Genomic DNA, 24,937 nt, shown 5'->3' with positions numbered 1-24,937 from the left:
TCACACAACCCACACACACATTAGGTATGCTGTTCTCATCAATATGCTGCTGTTTATTTTTGGGTGTTACTATAACTGTGTTGAGCTCACTTGTGTAACCATGGTGACAATACTTTTACATTCGCCTTTTGACCTGTCCTGAAGTGGCTTTAAATCAAACTCATTCACGCTCTCCAATTGTGACTGCAAGGGACACAATCCTGCTAAAATCTCCCTTTTCCGTACTATACTATCGGTCCCACACAGCTCTGGTTTAGACCTATTCAAATGTAGATGCTTTAGGCTAAGGAAAGGTTTACCACACATTAAAATCTGTGCATCTTACCTTCTTATGTCTATTTTTAAAAATAGTTGTTCAGGATATTCGTATACGTATATCAGTATATCAGTATATCAGTATTTCTGTTTTTCCATGGTTACAAAATGCAACCATGATGCCGACTAGTCAGAGAAGATCAAATAATATGCTGTAAATGATTAGTGTTTTAGTGATTACCATAGCTCAAAAAGCTATAATGGTTCACCTGACTTTACTTGTTAAATTTCAGTTGAGAAAGAAAAACAGGGACCTTCCTTGTTGATAAGGCCCCCAGCAACCCATGCTTGTCTATTGAGGCAAAAAAAAAAAAATGACTTTGAAAGCCAGTCACCACATTCAAATAACCTCATTGTATTAGAATTGCACAAACGTATACACACAGCACAAATGATTATTTATTTGAAATGAGGAGATGCTGTCACCATGACAACTAGTTTTATAATCTTTATTATTGGTATTGATTAACGTTCATGTTTCATGCAGTGGTTTCATTGATTATTCATGATAGTTATTCTGGTACATTGTTGAAATTCATGACTATATGCAGATTAACACATTTTAGTATCTGTGGTTGACTGTCCAAATAAAAGCTGAAATACCATGAGGAAATATTTGTCAGAAAGTTAAAAACATACAGGACTTTTAAAGTTATGTTAAATAATAATAATAATAAAAATAATAATAATAATAATAGACTGACCCTAAAAACTTCCGCCCTAATACTTGTCTGAATACACAATACAAAATATTCACAGGGTGTCTTACACATCTTGTGTCATCATACTGCACTTCCAATGACATTATTTACAAGGAGCAGAAAGGGGCCAGAAAGGGATGTTTGGGTTGTACATGTTGTAAGGATCAATTGCTAGTTCAGAAAATGGTCCTTGAAGAGGCTAAAACTTACCACCGTAACCTCTCAATGTGTTGGATAGACTACAGAAAAGCTTATGATTCTGTACCTCACGAATGGATTTTGAAGTCACTGGAATGTGTTGACCTCCCCAAGCGGCTATTTGTTTTAGTCACGTCTTTAATGATTTTCTGGTCAATTCAACTTGAAATGCATTCGCAGGGGCAGGTGGTAACTTCGGAACACATTTCTATTAGAAGAGGAATATTTCAGGGCGAATCTTTTAGTCCTTTGGTTTTCTGTATTTCACTAATTTGTTTAAGCTTTTTGCTTAGCAAACAGGAAGGTTATCATCCTATACCTCCTCAGCACAGATCCCCATCACCCCTTACGCACCTCTTTTACATGGATGACCTTGAACTTATTGCCAATGGATCCACACTAAAAAAACAGATTCTCATTGTCAAGTCCCTTTCTAATGACATGGGCATGTCCTTTGGATGCGACAAATGCAACATTGATGGTCAGGCCTATACGTTATTAGGGATGCAGGTTACTGACAAACTCCAGAATGCCCATATCAAAGAAAAAACTTCGGGCAGAGTAAAAATGTAGACTCAAGAAAATCTGGACTTCATGCAGAGCTGAACGCTAGCAATAAAGTCAAAGCCACAAATACTTATGCTGTGCCCGTCCTTTCGTATTCTTTTGTTGTTGTTGATTAGACGAAACAAGAAATTCAAGGTATTGACACCCTCACACGAAGAATCATGTCAGACAATAGATCCCACCACCCTTGCTCTTCCCTCAATTGCTTATATTTACCATGGAAAGCGTGGTTTGAATAACGTGGAGGCTCTTCATGATAGAATTGTATTGTGCACTTTTGCACACACTTATTTGTCTTATGATCCTCTTGTGAAGCATATTAAACTCATGATAAAAACAAGGCATGCCACAGTTTTCTTTTACAAGTCAGGGATGTGGGACATAATCTCAGTGTCATTGTTGATTTTGTTGATGGTTCCTTAATGTTGGAAAGCATCAAATCAGCCCGGACTCAGGGAGAGGCTATCTGAACGACCACTGTATCACATTTATGTGCAGTGTTGAGAAGATAAGCAACCCTGCAGAGTCTTTCACTTGGATGAAGTTGGCTGGCCTGAAAAGTGAAACAGAAGGCTTTCTGTTTGCTGCGCAAGACCAGACACCTCCCACTCGAAACCGTCAATGTGTGATTTTGCATCAATAAGTAAATATGAAATGTAGATTATGAAATGAATTTAATGAGACTGTCAGTGGATGCCCAGCTTGGGCACAGTCACAGCATAAAAGCTACATGATGGAGTAGCGCCATCATTTTATTACGTCTTCGCCATGTTTGTGGTTTTGACAAGAGGTCCATCTATGGTACGACCCAGAATATGTAGAGGGCGCCATGGAAAATGATAACTACAAAATTCTTTGGAATAGGCCTGCACATGTCCATGCCAACTAACCTGATCTTGTCCTTTTTGATGAATCCAATGAAATAATTTGTATCATTGAATTTTCTGTCCCTGTTGAAACTAATGTGTTTGACAAGATTCAGGAAAAACATGGCAAATATGCGGACCCTGCTTTCGAAATGTCATGCTTGCATCCCAAGTACCAAGTTGTCCGACTCCCCATTGTTCTTGGTGCCTTAGGTTTGGTACCTCCCAATCTGTTGACTGACATTGGGAGAGTATGTGGGTTTGCTGTCAGGAATACAGCCCTTCTGACAATCTGGGTAATACAGAAGGCTGCAGTTTTGGGGACTCTGAAAAGTTGTTGGTGGATTTGACTAAGCAACGCATCCTGGGAGAAGTCCCATTCGCTGTCTGGGCTGTGTGTAGAGGGGGCATGGACTCTGAGCTCATGATAAGCCTTACCAGCCTGACTGTGCCAGGATCACTCAAACTCTCTGCTGCATTTATTTGTTTTAATCTGATAACAACAACAACAACAACAACAACTATGCCATTATATTGCACTATTTCCACACCACTTGTGCATGCTTAAATACTTTTAGTGTGCTGATGGAAAGACACCTGAAACAGTTTAACAAGATGTGTGAAGACTACGGTTGCCTTGTGTGTCCTGGTGAACTGCTGACCTTGTATGTTGATGTTTTATTTCCCAGTGTTCGTGATCTGCAGTGTGACCTCATCGCTGGTCTCACAGTGGGGCTGACTGTCATTCCACAGGGTCTAGCCTATGCCAAACTTGCCGGACTACCTCCTCAGGTAGGTCAAACCTTCAGTTCCAAATCTTGCCTGTGCTAAACTTGCCGGTCTACCTCCTCAAGTAGGTCTAAGGTCTAACCCCACCCTGCAAATCTTGCCAATGCTAAACTTGCCGGTCTACCTCATCAAGTAGGCCTAAGGTCTAACCCCACACTCCAAATCTCGCCTACGCTAAACTTGTTGGTCTACCTCCTCAGGTAGGTCTAAGGTCTAACCCAACACTCCAAATCTTGCCGATGCTAAACTTGCCAGCCTACCTCCCCAGGTAGGTCAAATCTCTAGCTCCAAATCTTGCCTCTGCTAAACTTGCTGGTCTACCTCCTCATGTAGGTCTAAGGTCTAACCCCATACTCCGAATCTTGCCTATGCTAAACTTGCTGGTCTACCTCCTCAAGTAGGTCTAAGGTCTAACCCCACACTCCAAATCTCGCCTATGCTTAACTTGTTGGTCTACCTCCTCAGGTAGGTCTAAGGTCTATCCCCACTCTCCAAGTCCTCCTGTTGTTGCGATAAGACGGCACAAATCTAACACAGCCCAGTGAGCTAAAGACCTGTGACTGTTTGGTACCAAGAGTTGAGCTGTATGCTGCATGTCTGTGCTTGTATTCCAGTATGGGCTGTACTCCTCCTTCATGGGGTGCTTCATCTACTGTCTCCTGGGGACATCCAAGGACATCACCCTGGGGCCCACGGCCATCATGTCCCTCATGACAGGGGCCTTCGCAACATCTCCAATCAAAAACGATGGCACGTATGCCGTTGTTCTCAGTCTCATGTGCGGACTAGTACAGTTTGTAATGGGAATTCTCAATTTAGGTAGGATACATTTCTTTCAAATTTAAGGCCACACCAATTTCTTCTCTGTAAGATACTGAATGCAGTAAACAGTAAAACATTGTGATGATTGATTTAGGGATAAATTTTGTTAAAAAAACCAAAACAGGCTTGTTTTTTAGTTTCTTTAATTTTTGTTTTTGCATATTTTAGAGCATGTACCATGGACCCATTTACGAAAAAGAAACTAAATTGTTCTGGCATTGAAAAAACATATTATTTTAAATAGAATCATGAATAATGTAATACTTTATCAGATCAATGAATAATAGTTCTTATTTCTTAATCAGTTATTTTGATCAAGATCTTTTGCTGTCTTTTAATCAGCATCACATGAAGAAAAGATAAATCCACATATTTTCTTTATTTCAGGAATCCTTGTTAATTTTATTTCCTATCCAGTCATCAACTCTTTCACATCTGCTGCTGCCATCACAATAGCATTTGGCCAGGTCAAGGTAAGGGAATGTCGAGTCAAGGATTGGATCAGTGATGATTTATTCTGTAGATGTCATGAACAGCTTGCAGTTTCCTCAGCTGTGTCTGCAGTTGGGGGCCCAGTAGTACAATCAGTCACTCATCAAACTGAAGGCCTAAATTACAATTAGAGCCCTCTTTTAGTGTCAATTTATTGTTTCACATTATGAAGCTGAAAACAAATACCTGTAAGTCGCTCAAGTTTGTCTGAAACATGTAGATGTATATAATATTACAGTAATCTTTTCGAGGACTTAAGAAAATAACATATTCAACAAGAGACAATTATGTTTGTTTATAAGTGTGATAAAAAATGTTGATTTTCATTTTAGAATTTCTTTTTAGTCTTGAATTAGAAATAAACTGCTGGTGTTTTACTGATGAAGAGGATGCCTGTCAATAATTCCATTTAAAGGAAGCCATTGAGCAGCACCTTAAGGCTGGAAGAGCTAAAGTAACATGTGACATAAATATGTCAAATTAGTAGTCCCTTTTAATAACAGTGTTATAATTACCTCAACAACATTTTGAGTAAGCGTATATTGAAACACAAGGGCTTATGGGTAAACAACATCCACAATGCTAAACATGATGGTGGAAGTGTTTTGACATTAAGCAGGTTGGAATGAGCACTTGAGTTCTACCTTTAAATCTAATACATGTATGCTATTTGATCTTGCGACATAGCAGGACAATCATGCTTGATGCTGTTCAGATTCTGCAGTTTATCAACGGATATGTTATCAGTTAATTGTGATACAGATGATAACTCACATACGGTATTCAGTGACTCACCTTCATGCCTGTCTTTAAAGGACACGTACTGGTAAATTGAAAAAAAATTTGCAATTTTGTTGCGAAGATCTTTTCCTAGATACATTTAGTCAATTTCCGAGAGAGAAAAAGTGATAATATGCGTAGAAAGTATTTACTCAAGCCTTTGAATGGCATTCAGAAGTGATAGACATCATCTTGACTTACTTACTTTGGAGATTTAAGGTGCGCTTTCCGCCTGATGCGTATTTCGCACACATCATCTTGATGAAGGAGTCAGTATATATACTCCGAAATGTTATGTGTTCCTCATGATGATGATGATGATGATGATGATGATGATTTAACAAGCGCTTCCAGTGTTGCCAATTTCTTACTCTGGGCATACCTAGAAACATATGTCAGGGATTAATCCCCTTGAGTAAACAACTGAAGGCATCTTCAGTGTTGTGACTCAGGGGACATAAGTTGTGGACTCAGTAATCAAATGGATGAGCAGACAGAAAAAAAAGATGTATATTGTATTAAACAATCCGAGGCAGAAACAGGCATACTGCACTTACTCTAGAATCAATCCAAAATCCACAAAATAAATTAGAAAAATTCAAAGCCTTAGGCATAAACTTAATTAAAACAGGACTAATTAGTCGCATTTAAACCCCAAATAAATTAATAAAACCAATATCACGTAAACTAACAAACCACCCACCTCACACAGCTCCCTTAGTTCGCCCCCTACCCACTCTTGGCATTCATTCCAAATCTCAAAATCTCAAAATTACTATATAAGCAACCCTTAAACCCCCCTCCTGGGTTGCACCACCCCTTCCTTTTCCCCCTTTCGGAAACACATTAAATGGCCTGGCGGGCTTGTGTGCGACATCCGCTTGCAGTCGAAAAACGCAAATAAAATAACCAATATAAGTAAGTAAGTAAGAAACAAGCATGATTGTTGTAATTGCACAGTGTGTCAAACACAGCGAACCCTTTTTAACCCCAGTAAGGGGACTCCCTCTATTTTTCATTTTGGAGATGATTTCGACTGTCATTTTTTATTGTCTGTTTTATGTAATTTCCATTTTCAAATTAATTTTGGTCAAGTGTTTGTGATAAAGTATGCCCTAAAGTATTCAAATCTGCAAAGTTGCTATGTTGACAAATTTACTTGCCTTTTAGCAGCCCACTGTTGAAGGTGAAGGTCACTCAGTATGTGTACACAATAACTGGGGTATTTATGAATTGGCATTTGATAAAATGTCAATTACGTGATCTCTAGGGAGCTCATGGCTGAGATTGAAGGTCAAGGTCATTTAACCATAAGTGCTTTTGACTTTGTTTATAAGGTAGCTACAGGCATGAGGCTTTCTCTTTCACAGTTGTATTGCATGTGTTTTCACGAATTGGAAGTGATGTGTGAGGTCAATTTTCCAATGATATGTTTGGGGACATTCAGGAAATGGCGGGATGGGGCTGCTAGTTACACTTAGTGATGCACTCTCATACTGTGCTTGCCAGGTGGTAATTTGGGGTCTCGGTAAAACAAACTGTCACTTACAAGGTTCCATGCCTTCTTGTCTTCTTTACTTTTATTGTTTAGGAACCCTGTATTAACTATGATTTATGATAATTATGCTATATGTAACAGCTACTCCATGCACACTTTATGTATGACATTGAGATTTAAAATATGATGTTAGATGTAATAAATGTATTAATAAAAATTAAAAAAAAATATAATTGGCAAGATTTGGAAATTTGATAAAATATTTATTCCTTGATTCAAAGCTTACTTGCTGACTTAAACAGATATGTGAAATCTAGCCAGTGAGAAGATATAGGTCAGTCGATTAAATAGGGTGACAAGAAAAGTGAGTCTCTGTATACATGTATTAAGGGATGGATATCAGTAGATGATATCAAGTATGGATAACACTTGTTATCATCACTTTGCCTTGACACCAGTCTACTTTGTATAGAAATGACAGGAATGAAAGGGAGATAACCCAAGGTCACATATTTGGATGATGACATTGTGCACATTGTATTGATATCAGAAATGTTCGTGACAACAAGCACGGTGAGAGTGCACTTTTCAATAATCTAGCTATATAAAAAGTGAGAGCACCCAATTAATGTGAACCAATATGTGTCATCGGTATGACGACCAAGAAGAGATGGAGAACTTGGGATGTCATCTCTGAGAGACATTTCATAGTCCTCTGGTCTTATCCCAATAATGTAATCACTAATTAATATGTCATACATGTCATGTATGTTATGTGATTTAATACCACTTTGAACTGTACTGCAGTTATATCACGTCATGTCAGCTTAATGTGGGAGGAAAGACCAAATAAATGCAGGTCTCATACATTTACCACTTTGTGAAACTCACGAGCATTGCGCTGACAAACCTCGAAACATAATTGGGGTAAACTGGCCCCGAGGGATCAGTTGACAACAAATTTATCACACCAACATTTATGCATGTGGACCCAGAATATATGACCAAACATTTCACTGAGTAAAACACTTTGATTCAGCCAATTTGACGCTAGAAGATGACACAAATGAATTGAGTTACTTCCCTTTTCTCAATGCATGAGATAAACATCAGTTCATTTCAGCTCACCAATTCTTATATGAGATAAGAAATTTACCTAAGGTGTATTCAAGCAGGGTACATGAGCAGGCTACATGGAAAATAATTGCTTGCATCTTAACCAATCAGAAGCTGGTATTTTATTTTTGGGTGAGATCATAGCTAGTGTCCAGGGGCCGCAGGCTCAGGTCGGGTCTTCGGCGAAGCTTTGGTTTGCGCAACTTTAATGCTTTTAACCACTCTGCTCAGTATTTTGGAGCCCTCTGGTTGATTTTTTTTGTGTGTGTAAATAGTCATAACAGAGAGATGTAGAAATAATGACACAAGCGCTATGACAGTTGCAATGAGAAACAAGGCAATTCAGCACAAAACTAAAGCGCAATGTTTTTAAAAATTGTTTGGATGAATAGATGTGAGGTTACAGTGGCAATGCATGAGAGAGTGAGTTTTGTTGAAAAAGAGTGAGTCTCACGCCAAATTCATGAGAGTTGACAGATATGCATTCTGCAGGGATGAGAATCTTCCATGGATCCGTGAATGTCTGTGAGTTTTAGTGACCACAAATTTGTAAAGATCTGACCACACTCCATTTAAAAAAGAAGTTTCAGCTGAAAAAGAAAATATCCATTCACATCACTGATTTTGTGATGTAGTTTCGGGTATCAGCAGTTTTTGATCAAATGGTATCATTTGCTTTCATCACAAACGTAGCATCTGCCTTTTGAAATGTAATCTAACTGCTATGAAATCAGTCGAGAAAAAATCCAATTATGGCATGTTCAACCTTTCAAGCTTGTAAAGGTTCCAAGTGTTGTGACATGAGTTAACCCTTGCAATGTAAGGGAGCAGTGTTAGGTGTTCATCATGACTGCTGTTACTGTACTGAACATGTTCACAACAGTTTGCAAGTCAACTTTGTTTGTAAATGTATAGTGTTTGAACAACTTGTGTAAACAAACAGTGACCTATACTTGACATAGTACTTGGTGGGGAGCACTACTCTAGAACTCACTTACATTGTTAATTGAGAACTTTATTATATTATACTGATATGCCTACCATTTATTCCGCAATAGGCAGTGAACCTGATTTGACAACAAACTCCAGTATATCCAGAATAATGCATCACTTTATCAATGTGAGCAAAGGACACTTACGCTGGTCACATCTATTTTATGCTCGCACTAATTTCATAACTTACAGTATCAAAGGGAAATAAAAAGGCCATACCTTTTTCTATTATTTAGGGAATTTTTTGTCAAAAAATTCAGGTCTGCAGATGGAATTGTTTTTCTTTAATTCCAATTTTGAATATATGTTTTTATTGTCTCTCAAAAGAAAATGTGTCATAAGTCATTGTGTTTTAAATCTTGTGTTGTAAATTTTGACAGGTTTTAACTATAGTCTTTTAAATAATTCAGTTTTATAAATAATGACGATAAACATGATAAATGAATTTATATTTTTAACATTTTACACGTTTCAAGACGGTGAAAAAAACAAACAACCACTGATTTTCATTTGTTTCAATTGTTTTCACATTTCAATTTTGGGGAGTTGGTCAAATCGTAAATCAAGTTTTAAGAGTCATCCCAACAACAATAAAATGGATTGCTCTGCTGCATTTAGGCACATACAAGGAACATGTTTAATAAACTAATAAACTCTTATACAAAATACATAACAAGGCAATGACCTAAAACCTTGCTTCTTTTATTTGTTTTGACCTTCCATCATTGATCAGATGTTCTTCCATTTCAGAGTCTGCTGGGCCTTCATAATATACCGAGATCATTTGGCCCCATGGTATATGCAACATTTAAAAATATAGGAAAGACAAAGTAAGTCTGTTCTTCACTGTCTTACATTGTTTATACTTCATAGGCTGTATTTTCACAATTTACTTTGAAGCAGTATGTAACCATGGTAACAAATTAATGAATAACTCATTATAATATAAATATTCCATAGTCAACAACAAAATTATTTAGATTTTCATGTGAATCACTGTCCCCTTTTTTTAAAAAGTAAGTCATATAATCCACTGCAATTCACTGTGCAGAGTTGCGCCCCTTGGGCACGCCAGAAGTCTGTGGGTTTGAATCCCGGTTCTCGGCGATGTTTCTAAGTTTGTCAGCACCATACCCGTGCTCGTTGTAAATGTCTGAGACCTGCACCACTTTGGGCTCTCCTCCCAAATTAAACTGACATGCCATGACACATGTCTGGAATACTGTTCAAAGCTGCATTAAACCCTACTCACTCTCTCTAAAACATAATTTAAGTAAATCGTTGGTGGATTGGTCAGGATTAAACATTTTACCTCCTGATAAATGAACAGCCTAGTTTATGAAGGGTGGAAACTGGACTTTTATAGTCACTTAACGCTTTTAAAGTTGGCCTCTACACAGCTCCCGTCGCTCGTGAACCTTTCACAGGTTTCATGCATGCAGACCTGCATGCATGACCAGGCCTTCACCCAGCCCAGACCTTCTTGCAGCACAAGACGTTCATGCAGCGGCAAACCTTTGCACAACCTCGGACCTTCCTGCAGCCCCAAGGGTTCATACAGCAACCATCCTGCACGCAGACGACGTTCATGAAGCAACCAATTTGCTCACAGATGCAGGCTTTCAGTCCAGAGGCTCAGGTGTTCGCACGGGAAGCCTGCTTGCAGGAACCTGCTTGCACACAGACAACAGGGAAGAAACTGCTTTCCAGAGCTCATCGCATTAGTAGAAAAACCAACACTACAGCTCCCAAACTGGCCAAACCTTCTACTCCATCATCACTCCAAACATGTTCATCAAAGGCCAGACCTTACACACTCTAAGTATAGAACATATTACGTTCAACCTCACTAGAAGAGGATATTCAGACGGAGCAGACAAGAGAGTCTCCTTTGCAGATCCATCAGGAATCATATGACGATAAATGGAAGAGTTTTTACCATAAAGGATTTATAGCAGCCAAAGCTACTTTACCACAAGTAACAGAGTTTGCTTACGCTCTCCAAGGAATCTCTTTGGTTCAACATTAGACACATATCTTGCAGCGATCAGCTCCATTCTAACAATGCATAATGGAATCAAACTCACCAAAGTTCCAGAGTTGATAGCCTTACTAAGATGGTATAGGCTTGAAGATCAACAGAAGAAATTTGGCTAGGTATCTGAATGTGGTGCTTAATCACCTCACAAGTGATGTGTATGGATCATTACAACAAGCTGACATTGAACATCTAACTCAGAACACATTATTTCTACTGGCCTAGCTACGGCAGCTAGAATGTCTGAGATACCTGCAATCAATTTCTCATGTACTTGATTTGACAGCAGTGAAAATGCAGCAGCCCATCTCAACCTGCGATGGGATTTTATCACCAGTAATCAACTACCTTGTCAGACAGACAGACAGACAGTTTCACATCCCACCTCTATCATCCATAATTGGTTCAGAGGATACAGAAGATTTGTCACTGTGTCCAGTCAGAGCCTGACATATTTTTTTACGAAGAATGAACTCCAGAAGACAGGAGTTCAGGCCTGAGGTCAGAGCTCTCACTTCCGTGTTTGTGCTACATGGCAACTGCTCTATTTTAACAATATTAGAAGGATATTTCTGGAAATCTGACACAGTTTTTTCGAGTCACTACCTTTGAGACTTGCCACAGAAGATATTGCTGGGATTCACCAATTCGGACCCTTAGTGGTCGCTCAACACTTGACAGTATTTATAATGGCAGATACCAAAATCAGACAGACTCATAGAAGTCAGGTTACTGATTCATAACCACTCACTGTGAGTCAATGCTCCCCTGTTTTACCACATAATTCAGAACATGAGTGATAATGCTTGTGTCAAGATTATGATCTTTTCTTTACATGAGAATCATTCTAAATAAACTGGAATATAATTCTATGCGCATTTACAAACTCCACGAAATCTTTTTATTTTATCCTACTCTCACAAGTACGGAGGTGGTGGTGCCCCTCTATAGATTGATGTCCAAGAAGATTAAGGAGAGGTTCCCTGGTTAATTGAATAGACCCATGAAGATCCCGGGTGGAATAGGTCTTCAGCAACCCATGCTTTCCATAAAAGGCGACTATGCTTGTCGTAAGAGGCGACTAATGGGATCGGGTGGTCAGGCCTGTTGACTTTGTTGATGCATGTCATCGATCCCAATTACGCAGATGGATGCTCATGATATCGATCACTGGATTGGCTGGTCCAGACTCGAATATTTACAGACCGCCGTCATATAGCTGGAATATTGCTAAACCAAAACAATCTGAATCACGGTTGATCCCACCACCAACTGTGGCATTTAAGCAGTTAGTATGAGATAAGGTAAAATATGTATATTTTAGGGTAAAAATATAATTTACTCTTATCCTGACTCAAACTCTATAGCGCCCACCCAAGGATCCCCGCTTCTAGTATACGTGTTTGGCCGAAGGTCAGGTTGGTCACATGCTTCAGGTGCGGCTGTGCAGCTGATGGGTGTGTTCGAGTGAGATGTTTTTCTCTGTTCTTGGGAACACAGCACAGGAGTTTCCACTACCTTTTAGGAATGAGATGGGATAAGCTTTAGTATGAGTCAGGTTAAATATAATGATATTTTTACCCTAATAAATTACATACTTAATTGATATGTAAATATATTGCCACAAGCTGCCAGGCACTTTGGTGCAGAAAAACAATTAATCAACTAATCAATTAGTTGTTGATGGAACATATTGAGTTGAAGCTGATTGTTCATCCTACAATGATCAATCATGGCCTTCAGAGTTGTAAACAACAGTGCTAGCATCTGATTTCAAAAGCCTGGCTGACCCATGTGAACCCATGTTGACTAAGGTATTACCCCAGTTAACCCTGGCTGACCAATGTTAGCACATGTTAGCTGATTTATGTCATGTTTGGGTTGACCTAAGCTGAAAACACCTACTGAACTCTGGTCTGGTTAGCAGTCTCGGAATGATGTCACCGTTAAAGCTAATTCAATTTCATTTATTGATTCAGTCATGAATAACTGCATTTTAATGTATATTATTAACTAGGTATTGATAGTACATATGTCTTCAGATACGCATCAGGAAATTTCAGTTGTTGATATAAATGCTTTTGAATCAATAACTCATGATGGTTGGCAATGACACACTTATTAACATCGAATACTTGTGTGTTTTAGCAAAACCCAGGGCTGTTATGTTTCCCCTTCTCCTGGCTACCATTTTGAATTATATCTAAGGTTTATGTAGTTATTTCGGATACTGCCTTAAGTTATGCATGGTTAATACTGGTTGACTCAGGTTGAATCTTGTCAACCCTGGTTGCCAGAAATGTGGTAACCTGGTTGATTCAGGTCACTCAAATGTAAAAATCCAAATAACTTAATATTTCACATCAATATTTATCAAGATGTTTTCTTCCTTACATTTCAGTCCATGGGACCTGTTACTAGGAATTTGTTGTTTGGTATTATTATTCCTTTTGAAAGTAAGTAAATTATTTGTATTTAAAGAATAATATCATTATTTATTTCCTATGCAACAGTAGAAAATGAATGAAATTAGAGCAGGGACAAAAAATTATTCCTGTATATGTTAGTCATATATGATACTTGTATCGTGGCACAGCGTATCGTGGCACAGCGTATCATGATACAGGGAATGTATCGTGGCACAGCGTATCGTGATGCAGGGATTGTATCGTGGCACAGCATCGTGATGCAGGGAATGTATCGTGGCACAGTGTATCGTGATGCAGGGAATGTATCGTGGCACAGCGTGTCGTGATGCAGGGAATGTATCATGGCAAAACATATCATGATGCAGGGAATGTTTCATGGCACAGCGTATCGTGAAACAGGGAATGTATCGTGGCACAGTGTATCATGATACAGGGATTGTATCATGGCACAGCGTATCCTGATGCAGAGAATGTATCATGGCACAGTGTATCGTGATACAGGGAATGTATCATGGCACAGTGTATCGTGATGCAGGGAATGTATCATGGCACAGCGTATCGTGATGCAGGGAATGTATCATGGCACAGCGTATCGTGATGCAGGGAATGTATCATGGCACAGCGTATCCTGATACAGGGAATGTATCGTGGCACAGTGTATCGTGATGCAGGGAATGTATCATGGCACAGTGTATCGTGATACAGGGAATGTATCATGGCACAGTGTATCGTGATGCAGGGAATGTATCATGGCACAGCGTATCGTGATGCAGGGAATGTATCATGGCACAGTGTATCGTGATGCAGGGAATGTATCATGGCACAGCGTATCGTGATGCAGGGAATGTATCATGGCACAGTGTATCGTGATGCAGGGAATGTATCATGTCACAGCGTATCGTGATGCAGGGAATGTATCATGGCACAGCGTATCGTGATGCAGGGAATGTATCATGGCACAGTGTATCGTGATGCAGGGAATGTATCATGGCACAGCGTATCGTGATGCAGGGAATGTATCATGGCACAGTGTATCGTGATGCAGGGAATGTTCAGTACATCGTTGCACCGCTACTGATATGTACATGTCAATGGTGGGGTAACGCCTCCATTGTCTAGAGGTAGAGCATCCGCCCGTAGAGCGGAAGGTTCGGGGTTCGATCCTGGCCGTGTCATATCAAAAGACATTAAAAGATGGTTCTTGTGGTTATCCTGTCTGGTGCTCAGCATTAAGGTGCCAAAACAAGGACTGGTCGGCTCAGAGTCAGAATACTGTGTCTGAATGGGGTAGTCATGTAAAACTGTTGCATGGTATCTCAGTGGGCTAGCATTGTAAAGTTAACATTGGTCCAGGCTAACACAAGCCCCCCACACATGTCGCTATGTAAATGCAATAATCTTGAATATATACAACTCAAGACAAGATAAATAACACCCACAATCGAAAGGCTCTGTGTTGAAATAACCGCCAGTCATGACAGATAAATTATAGTCAATTAACTATAGTCATATGCAAAAAATCAGGTGTTCTTTAACTTCTTTTGAGTAGTATATTGCATTCTGACATTTCAGAAATTACGGACATTGAAATGGGGTGATGAGGGAGAGGAGGACATCCCCAGGACCCAGACTGTGGCCAGGAAGTTTATCTGGCTCATCGGGACTGGTACGTGTGTCAGCAAATCAATAACAACTTTTACCTTGTTGCCATCTTGATTCCATTTATAGTAAAGGTCACAACAAACTCATAACTGGTTGGCTGGAATCACTTTCTGAGTTTAATGTCACAAGTATTGAAGTGTGGAATCCCTATTGTCTGCTTGTCCAGTCACTCTTGACATCTTGTTAAAAGTGTGAACAGTGATAATACTGAAACAGGACTCAGATTTGGATCATGGGATAAAAAAAGGAAAGTTAAAAAAAATTAAATGAAATCCATTGTAATCAATGTTGTGAAATATCAGAGGTGTCTGGATACACCTACTTCAGGCAATGAAACATTTGGCGGTATTTTGTGTGAAATTCTCCCTGTTCCATGTTTTTCACTGTCAGTTTGTATTTAATTTGCAAGGAATTTAGTCTTGTTCAGATAGTGTTTTGCAAATTCAAACTCAGCATTATGTTTCATGAAAGGCAAATAAAGCTTACTTTTTGAAAATCGATGCAGACTTAAAACATGAATTGGTATACCGGTATTGTATTGTATCATATTGTCAGATGTAGATTTATGATATATCGATACAGTGAATCAGAAATTTGAACATGTAGATTAATAACCATATAATTTCTCGTATCAAATATTAAATACTCAATAAAGCATATAATGTTTCATAAAATCAGAAATCAAACAACGTTTATCTCCTAACCGTGTAATAAATAGCAATGTATCTATTCCTATATCTTTTCCAGGCGCCAATGCCATCATAGTGATATCTGCAGCTGGCATTGCAGCATCACTACTTAGCCAAAATATCACAGGAAAATTGACCATCACCGGCCACTTGAAGGAGGGGTTACCTCCCTTTAAACCACCCTCCTTCTCTGTCAGTAATGGCACACATACATACTCTGCTAGCGACATCTTTAGTGTAAGTAGCGAGTGGTTTTATCAGCGGTATTTATTGTCACTGACACTGTGTTGTTTATTCTATGATAATTTTAGGAATGCATTTTAACTGTAAAGGTATTATTTGCTGTGACTAAGTTAGTAAATATCAGTTTAAATTCTATCAATATATACTTTGATATTTTTTTATAATGATTTAATCTTATGAGAGTGAGTGAGTGAGCGAGCAAGTGAGTTTGGTTTAGCACCATTTTCAACAGTATTTCAGTTATATCACGGCATGTCAGCTTCATGTGTGAGGAAAGTCCGAAGTGATGCAGGTCTTTGACAATTACCACTTTCGTGAAACCTGCAAGCACAGATATGGTTCTGCCAAACCTCAGCACATAATCAGTGCAAAATTTGGGCTTTGATCCCCCAATTATAGGTTTCTGCCACATCTAAGGGATGCAACTCTGCACAATGAACTGCAGTGTCCTAAACAACCAGACCAACCCTGAACCAGGTTAGGTGTGAAGAAATATACTTCCAGTTATATGTTTACATATATGTTTACACACAACATGATAATGAGCATTATATTCAGATAAGTCTTTTTGTAATTAATAATGCCATGGTGTTTTATTGTTACCTAGTCTATAGGTGCTGGGTTTGGTATTGTCCCTTTGATTGGTTTGGTGGAGACAATTGCCATAGGGAAGGCTTTTGGTAAGAAATTTTAGAATTGTTCTAATTAAGAATTTTGCATGGATCTAAAACTCATAAAAGTTTTGATCTACAGTAAACTACGGTTAAAACGAACTCAAAGGGACCACTAATTTTAGTTTGTTTTAACTGTAGTTCATTATAAGCATATATACAGCTTATATACAGCAAATAGCCGGGACCAAAAAATAAATTTGTTATATCTGTCAGTTCGTTATAAGCGTGTTCATTATGAATGTAGTTTACAGTATTATGAAACATTATTTTATTCAATAAAACAAAGCGTTTAATTTAATTTCAATAGAAACACTAATGTTACTGTTATTGTAATATAGAGTCATATGAGCTACTTAATGTGATCAAATACTTTTGTAAATTTTTGTTTTCAGCCCGACAAAATAACTACCGTATTGATCCAAGCCAGGAACTAGTTGCTATTGGTAAGATATGATCAGATGAAATACAACGACAACGACCTATCAGAGTCTTGAATTAAAATATACAATATCTAGTCATCATCTGTTGTGTAGTAGATGATGGTTAGGCCGTGAATTGTCATGTTTTAATCAAGTGACTTCTTGAAATACTAGCATTATGTTGCATTGTGTAGCACTGTGTAGCTTTGTGTAGCATTGTGGAACACTGTGTAGCTTTGTGTAGCACTGTCTAGCATTGTGTAGCATTGTGCAGCACTGTGTAGCACTGTGTAGCATTATGTAACACTGTGTAGCTTTGTGTAGCATTGTGTAGCATTGTGTAGCACTGTCTAGCATTGTGTAGCATTGTGCAGCACTGTGTAGCATTGTGTAGCACTGTGTAGCATTGTGTAGCACTGTGTAGCATTATGTAGCACTGTGTAGCTTTGTGTAGCATTGTGCAGCACTGTGTAGCATTAGGTAGCACTGTCTAGCATTGTGTAGCACTGTCTAGCATTGTGTAGCACTGTGTAGCACTGTCAAGCATTGTGTCACACTGCCTAGCATTGTGTAGCATTGTGCAGCACTGTGTAGCATTGTGTAGCACTGTGTAGCACTGTGTAGCATTATGTAGCACTGTGTAGCCTTGTGTAGCATTGTCTAGCATTGTCTAGCATTGTGTAGCACTGTTTAGCATTGTGTAGCATTCTGCAGCAGTGTGTAGCATTGTGTAGCACTATGTAGCATTGTGTAGCACTGTCTAGCATTGTGTAGCAATGTGTAGCATTGTGTAGCACAGCAGATGTGACATTGAGGGTTGAACCATAGCTGACAGATCGGCAATTGTCCACTAGAGCTACCTAGGGTTATTTTAACAGCACTGGCCTTGTAGAATGTTACCCACTTTGAGGATTTCTGTGGCCAGTGACAGATATTATTCCAAATGTATCAATACTGATGCCTCATCAGCCTCTAGGGTGGAAACTATGATTTGTGTTTGGTTGAATTAACTCTGCCGTTGTGCTTGCAACAACACACCTCATGGCCTAACCATCACTACCTGTTCCCTAATAAAGGATTGGTGTGATCTTGCCTCCAACTGTGATAAAGTCTTCAATGCATATCTATTGAAACGACTTGACATGTCTATCCTTCTCCCTATAGTGATATCATCATGTCAGTGCACATTGTATGTTCCCTTCCAGGGGTGGCAAATATCATCAGCTCGTTTGTGTCGTCCTACCCCGTGACGGGCAGCTTCTCGAGGTGAGACAGTTTATTGTCCATTTGTTGCGGTTATGTTCTTCCTCTTCTCTAATTACATTTATAAGGCCATGATAAATGATTTATTACATATATGTCCCTGCTGACCTCATGGCCATGCCAGTACCCCACCATCATGTTATTATCCCCCAAGTACCTACAGATGAAGAAACGTGCAAGGTATTTTCCCTTCTGTCGTTATTTGTTGAAATAACCATACATGCCTCTTGAAAATTTGATGACAAACTGATATGATTCATTTATTGTGTCCTTGAACATGGATGTCATTGTTGGAAGGTGTGTTGAGATGTGCCTTTGTTTACAGAACTGCTGTCAACTCTCAGAGTGGCGTGAGAACACCAGCAAATGGCATATTCACAGGTAGATAACAATTCAAGGGCAGCAAGAAATGGTAAAATTAAGAAGTCTGTGGACAAAATATATTGGAAGATGCAGAGAATTTGCCATGAAAACACAAGTTTCTGAGAGTTTCTTGTTGGGAGTTCAATTTCTAAACACATTTAAAAAACTGACATTCTTAACAAATGGCTTTGAACATAACTCATTGCTGATCCATGTGGGTGTGGTCCTTGCAGGTGCCCTCATCCTGTTGGCGCTGGACCTCCTGACCCCCCTGTTTTACTACATCCCCAACGCAGCTCTCGCTGCTGTCATCATCTCGGCCGTGCTGCAGATGGTGGACTACAAGATAGTCCTCATTCTCTGGAGAGCCAACAGTGAGTTACATTTACACTCACTTACCATGACCCACATGCACACCCACTTGCGATGACTCACATCTACACTCACTTATCACCATGACTCACATCTATACTCACTTGTCACCATGACTCACATGTACACCCACTTGCTATGACTCACATCTACACTCATTTGTCACATGACTCACATCTACACCCACTTGTCACCATGACTCACTTGTACACCCACTTGCTATGACTCACATCTACACTCATTTGTCACCATGACTCACATCTACACCCACTTGTCACCATGACTCACATCCACACCCACTTGTCACCATGACTCACATCTACACCTACTTCTCATTGTGACTCACATCTACACCCACTTGTCACCATGACTCACATCTACACCCACTTGTCACCATGACTCACATCCACACCCACTTCTCATCATGACTCACATCTACACCCACTTGTCATAATTACTCACATCAACACCCATTTGTCACCATGACTCACATCTACACCCACTTGTCACAATGCCTGACATGCAGACTTGTTTTATGATGCTGTGTATATTGTTTAAGTTTAATAGATCATATTCTTCTGTTATATTCCCAGAGTTGGATCTTGTGCCTTACACCATCACTTTTGTTGCATCTTTGGCTATAGGGATTGAGGTGAGTTTTATAGTTTGCCTGGAGTTGGTATAAAATATCTTAGTATACACAAAGAAAAGGTTAAGCACACCCCTATTTCTTAACAATGACAAATGGCAAAAATCATGGCATGGGACTGACTGACCACAGGAGCTGGGCGATACCGATGTCATCGGATAGAACAAACATTTGACAACAAATAAAGAAGATATTGGTGAAATTTACTGACAAAAACATCATGGTAACAAAGGTACTGTTTTTTACCTTAGACAATGCCTAAAAAGGGTATGGAGCTGCAGGATTAAGTAAACGAGTTACGTTTGATGTTTCATGTGAAAATGTTCCTTAAAGTCTCTACTTGACATGACACATGAAACAGATCAGTAGCGGGTATAACTGCCACATGCCCGGATGACGCATTCCACCCTACATCTCATGCCTCAGGTAAGACGTTGGATCTGTTGATGGGTCAACAACAACCACTCCTGATGCAATGCTGCTTCCAATTGGCCCTTGTACAGGAGGATCTCGTGCCTGTATGCGCCGCCCCAGAATATCCCAAACATGTTCAAGGGGGTTCATATCTGGGCTCAATGCTGGCCAGGTTAAAGTCGTTATTGCATTGGTCGTTAACGATGAGGCCTGGCATTGTCATCCATGTACTGAGGTCGAGTAGCGAGAGGGTGGTTGTCATAATGAGGAGCGACGACTGGCCTCAAAACATCCTGGATGTACTGAGCCCCTGTTAAGTTGCCCCTTTTGGTGACCAAATTCAACCTGCAATCATGACAGATACACCCCCAAACGATTACCGAGCCCCCGTTGTATGCAACAGTCGGTTTAATGTTCCTTGGGGTGAAGGACGTGTTCTGGTGCCGCCAAACTCTCATTCTTCCATCAGTGACGTGGAGCAGAAAGTGACTTTCGTCTGACCATTGGACCCGTCTCCAAGTTCTCAGTTTCCAGTTCTGTCTTGCAATACATCATACTAAACGAGCAGCTTTGTGGTGATCTCTCAACAAGGGACGCTTAATGACTCGTCAAGCCCTCAGTCCTGCTGCTGTCAGCCGGTTCCTGATGGTTCTGGTGCTGAAACAATTATTTGGCAACCACAGCTGTTTAAGACAAGTACTTGTTAAAAAGGGTTCTCGGCGTATGAGACGAAAAAGGTTCCTGTCTTTGCGATGTGTCGTCACAGGAGGTCTTCTGGATCTGGGACGGTCCTGTACATTACTGGTCTGAGCATGTTCCTTGACTAAACAGCTTACGTCAGTATGATGATACCCGAAATTCCGACCAATGGCATAACAAGACATTCCTGCGTCATTCATTCTGATTATTTGCCATTTTGTGGCGTTTGATAATCGCCTTCGTGCAATGGTCACATAATGTCATGGAATAACTGTTTAAAACCGAGCTTAAGAAAGCAATTTTAACGTTTGGATATACTGCTTTTGGAGATACTTGAGGGTAGCATGCTGCACGGGCATACCATGCATGGCACGTGAGCTTTCGTCACGCATGACTGATTACATCATCTCGAGATAACATAATTCTTGCCGTAATTATATCTTTCATGACTGTTCCAAATATTGGGACCAAACAATAATGAAATATATTAGGGTGTGCTTAACCTTTTTCTTTGTGTATATGTTAAATGTTAAGCTGTGGCATGGTATCTCAGACGGCTAGAACTATAAAACCAGCATTAGTCCAATAATTGACTTAGATCTATTACATATGTCTTAGATGGGCTACTGTTCTTTTCCGTTAGTGATAGAAATGTCTCCTTAACACGTCAAGTATAGATTTTGTATGTACGGTATCATGTATCGTAATGTGACTATCAAGATGGGAAGCATATCGCAACAAAGTGTATCATTACAGCTCTGTGTAGTAGCATGTATGTATTACAAAATATTCCGCGAACAAACACAACTCTTTTGCCTGCTCAGGAACCTACTTTGGTGTCTTTGGAGGTTTCGTATAATAATCTCTAATGAAAGAAGACAACTTCAGGAACGAGACCTCCGGCTCCGCCCTCAGACCTTACTTTTTTCACCCTCTTCCCCCAGGTTTTAAAATGGAAAAGACTACAAGGGAGTCATATTTTGTCATACACTTCTAGTGTACTATTGTCCTTTGCACTTCCAGGAGGTCTGAACATCTGGGACTGGATCAGTATGGGAAATATATCTAGTGCCATACTTTGTGTTTTGTTACTAGTCGTAGTGTGAGATTTATATGGACGTTCAATGGCCTGTCACTGTTATTTCCAGTATGGCATTCTGGTTGGCATCGGCATCTCCGTCTTGATGCTCCTGTATCCAACGGCCAGACCCACCCTCAAGGTACAGTGGATGGGTGTCAGGGGAGAGGGGGGGGGGGGGGGGGGGAAGAAGGGGGAATGTGTGGGTTGCAGGGAGGGTGATGTATGGGGTGGTGGGGTTGTGCCAGTGATGGTGGTTAGGGGGAGGGGATGTGTGCATCAGTGCATCGTGTGTGTGTGTGTGTGTGCGTCTGTGTATGCGTGTGTCTGTGTGTGTGTTTTGTGTGTGTGTGTGTGAGGAGAGTTCTGCCTGGGCTTTGTTTGGTGGTCTGGTGGGGATAAGTGTAAGTGTTGGTTTTGGTGGGTGTGGGTGTGGTGTGGGCATATGTGTATTTTGTTGGAGTTGAGTACATGACGTTATGAGTTAGTAGGGAGATATTTGAGGGTTGTGTGTTCGTATGGTGCTTTAGGATGGAGTAACTTCAGCCACTTGATCTGTTGCCTGGTCATGGTCTGAGTGTTAACAGAGTCATGTTGTGTTACCATGTTTATGTTGCCAGTCCCTCTCACGTCCCGGGATCCTGGTCGTCCGACCCGACCAGGGGCTGCTGTTCCCGGCTGCGGAGTACTTCCATGAGACAGTCCTGGAGAAGGCAATCAGTGGTCAGTAGTCACTTTCCAACAAGTTACAGGACTCACAAAATGTTTTCATTTGTTGGGAGGAAATATATAACCGTCATATGTACCCCCACCCCCCACCGAGTAAACATCTGTCTGATGATGTCACTCACACTAAATCTGAACTAATTCTAATGTTACTCCCAGACTATTTGTCAGCTGCACATGATAAAGGCTGATTCTTTTGAACAATTTCAGGTGGCCGTCAGAGATCTGTAATTCTAGATTTCCAGCATATCAGTGGGATTGACTACAGTACTGTCATGGTAAGTCAAAAGTGCTGTGTCTGAGAATAGACTCACCATTAGAGCTTTGTGACACAGAAGTCTCTCCAATGGAGCTGTGTGACACAGAGGTCTCTCCAATAGAGCTGTGTGACACAGAGGTCTCTCCAATAGAGCAGTGTGACACAGAGGTCTCTCCAATAGAGCTGTGTGACACAGACGTCTTTCCAATAGAGCTGTGTGACACAGAGGTCTCTCCAATAGAACTGTGTGACACAGAAGTCGCACCAATAGAACTGTGTGACACAGACGTCTGTCCAATAGAGCTGTGTGACACAGAGTTCTCTCCAATAGAGCTGTGTGACACCGGTCTCTCAAATAGAGCTGTGTGACACAGAAGTCTGTCCAATAGAGCTGTGTGACACAGATGTCTCTCCAATAGAGCTGTGTGACACAGGTCTCTCAAATAGAGCTGTGTGACACAGAGGTCTCTCCAATAGAGCTGTGTGACACAGAGGTCTCTCCAATAGAGCAGTGTGACACAGAGGTCTCTCCAATAGAGCTGTGTGACACAGACGTCTTTCCAATAGAGCTGTGTGACACAGAAGTCTCTCCAATAGAACTGTGTGACACAGAAGTCGCACCAATAGAACTGTGTGACACAGACGTCTGTCCAATAGAGCTGTGTGACACAGAGTTCTCTCCAATAGAGCTGTGTGACACCGGTCTCTCAAATAGAGCTGTGTGACACAGAAGTCTGTCCAATAGAGCTGTGTGACACAGAGGTCTGTCCAATAGAGCTGTGTGACACAGACATCTCTCCATTAGAGCTGTGTGACACGGAGATCTCTCCAATAGAACTGTGTGACACAGAAGTCTGTCCAATAGAGCTGTTTGACACAGAAGTCTCTCCAATAGAGCTGTGTGACACAGAAGTCTCTCCAATAGAGGTGTGTGACACAGAAGTCTGTCCAATAGAGCTGTGTGACACAGAAGTCTCTCCAATAGAACTGTGTGACACAGAAGTCTCTCCAATAGAGCTGTGTGACACAGAGGTCTGTCCAATAGAGCTGTGTGACACAGACGTTTCTCCATTAGAGCTGTGTGACACAGAGATCTCTCCAATAGAACTGTGTGACACAGAAGTCTGTCCAATAGAGCTGTTTGACACAGAAGTCTCTCCAATAGAGCTGTGTGACACAGAAGTCTCTCCAATAGAGGTGTGTGACACAGAAGTCTGTCCAATAGAGGTGTGTGACACAGAAGTCTCTCCAATAGAGCTGTGTGACACAGAGGTCTGTCCAATAGAGCTGTGTGACACAGACGTCTCTCCATTAGAGCTGTGTGACACAGAGATCTCTCCAATAGAACTGTGTGACACAGAAGTCTGTCCAATAGAGCTGTGTGACACAGAAGTCTCTCCAATAGAGGTGTGTGACACAGAAGTCTCTCCAATAGAGGTGTGTGACACAGAAGTCTCTCCAATAGAGCAGTGTGACACAGAAGTCTCTCCAATAGAGGTGTGTGACACAGAAGTCTCTCCAATAGAGGTGTGTGACACAGAAGTCTCTCCAATAGAGGTGTGTGACACAGAAGTCTCTCCAATAGAGGTGTGTGACACAGAAGTCTCTCCAATAGAGGTGTGTGACACAGAAGTCTCACCAATAGAGCTGTGTGACACAGAAGTCTCTCCAATAGAGGTGTGTGACACAGAAGTCTCTCCAATAGAGGTGTGTGACACAGAAGTCTCTCCAATAGAGGTGTGTGACACAGAAGTCTCTCCAATAGAGCTGTGTGACACAGAAGTCTCACCAATAGAGCTGTGTGACACAGAAGTCTCTCCAAT

General features: G+C 40.5%; 1 protein-coding gene across 2 annotated transcripts in view; it reads left to right on the top strand.

Moving 5' to 3' along the window:
• The window catches only part of LOC124151765 (sodium-independent sulfate anion transporter-like), a 56,669-nt gene that overhangs the window by 27,240 nt on the left and 4,492 nt on the right, over window positions 1–24,937 (top strand). For both annotated transcript variants that reach the window (XM_046524403.2, XM_046524404.2), the window contains exons 3-18: window positions 3,337–3,439; window positions 4,051–4,255; window positions 4,646–4,731; window positions 9,888–9,967; window positions 13,577–13,631; window positions 15,177–15,270; window positions 16,014–16,192; window positions 16,806–16,878; window positions 17,265–17,315; window positions 18,497–18,557; window positions 18,880–18,935; window positions 19,151–19,291; window positions 19,883–19,941; window positions 22,200–22,271; window positions 22,750–22,852; window positions 23,066–23,133. In XM_046524403.2, coding sequence (XP_046380359.2) covers window positions 3,337–3,439; window positions 4,051–4,255; window positions 4,646–4,731; window positions 9,888–9,967; window positions 13,577–13,631; window positions 15,177–15,270; window positions 16,014–16,192; window positions 16,806–16,878; window positions 17,265–17,315; window positions 18,497–18,557; window positions 18,880–18,935; window positions 19,151–19,291; window positions 19,883–19,941; window positions 22,200–22,271; window positions 22,750–22,852; window positions 23,066–23,133 — 1,486 coding nt within the window. The remainder of the gene's footprint in view (window positions 1–3,336; window positions 3,440–4,050; window positions 4,256–4,645; window positions 4,732–9,887; window positions 9,968–13,576; window positions 13,632–15,176; window positions 15,271–16,013; window positions 16,193–16,805; window positions 16,879–17,264; window positions 17,316–18,496; window positions 18,558–18,879; window positions 18,936–19,150; window positions 19,292–19,882; window positions 19,942–22,199; window positions 22,272–22,749; window positions 22,853–23,065; window positions 23,134–24,937) is intronic.

This window comes from Haliotis rufescens, unplaced genomic scaffold (assembly GCF_023055435.1).
Source record: "Haliotis rufescens isolate VD_foot unplaced genomic scaffold, xgHalRufe1.0.p SCAF_11, whole genome shotgun sequence".
Classification (NCBI taxonomy): domain Eukaryota; kingdom Metazoa; phylum Mollusca; class Gastropoda; order Lepetellida; family Haliotidae; genus Haliotis; species Haliotis rufescens.
This window is presented reverse-complemented; position numbering and strand designations above follow the sequence as displayed.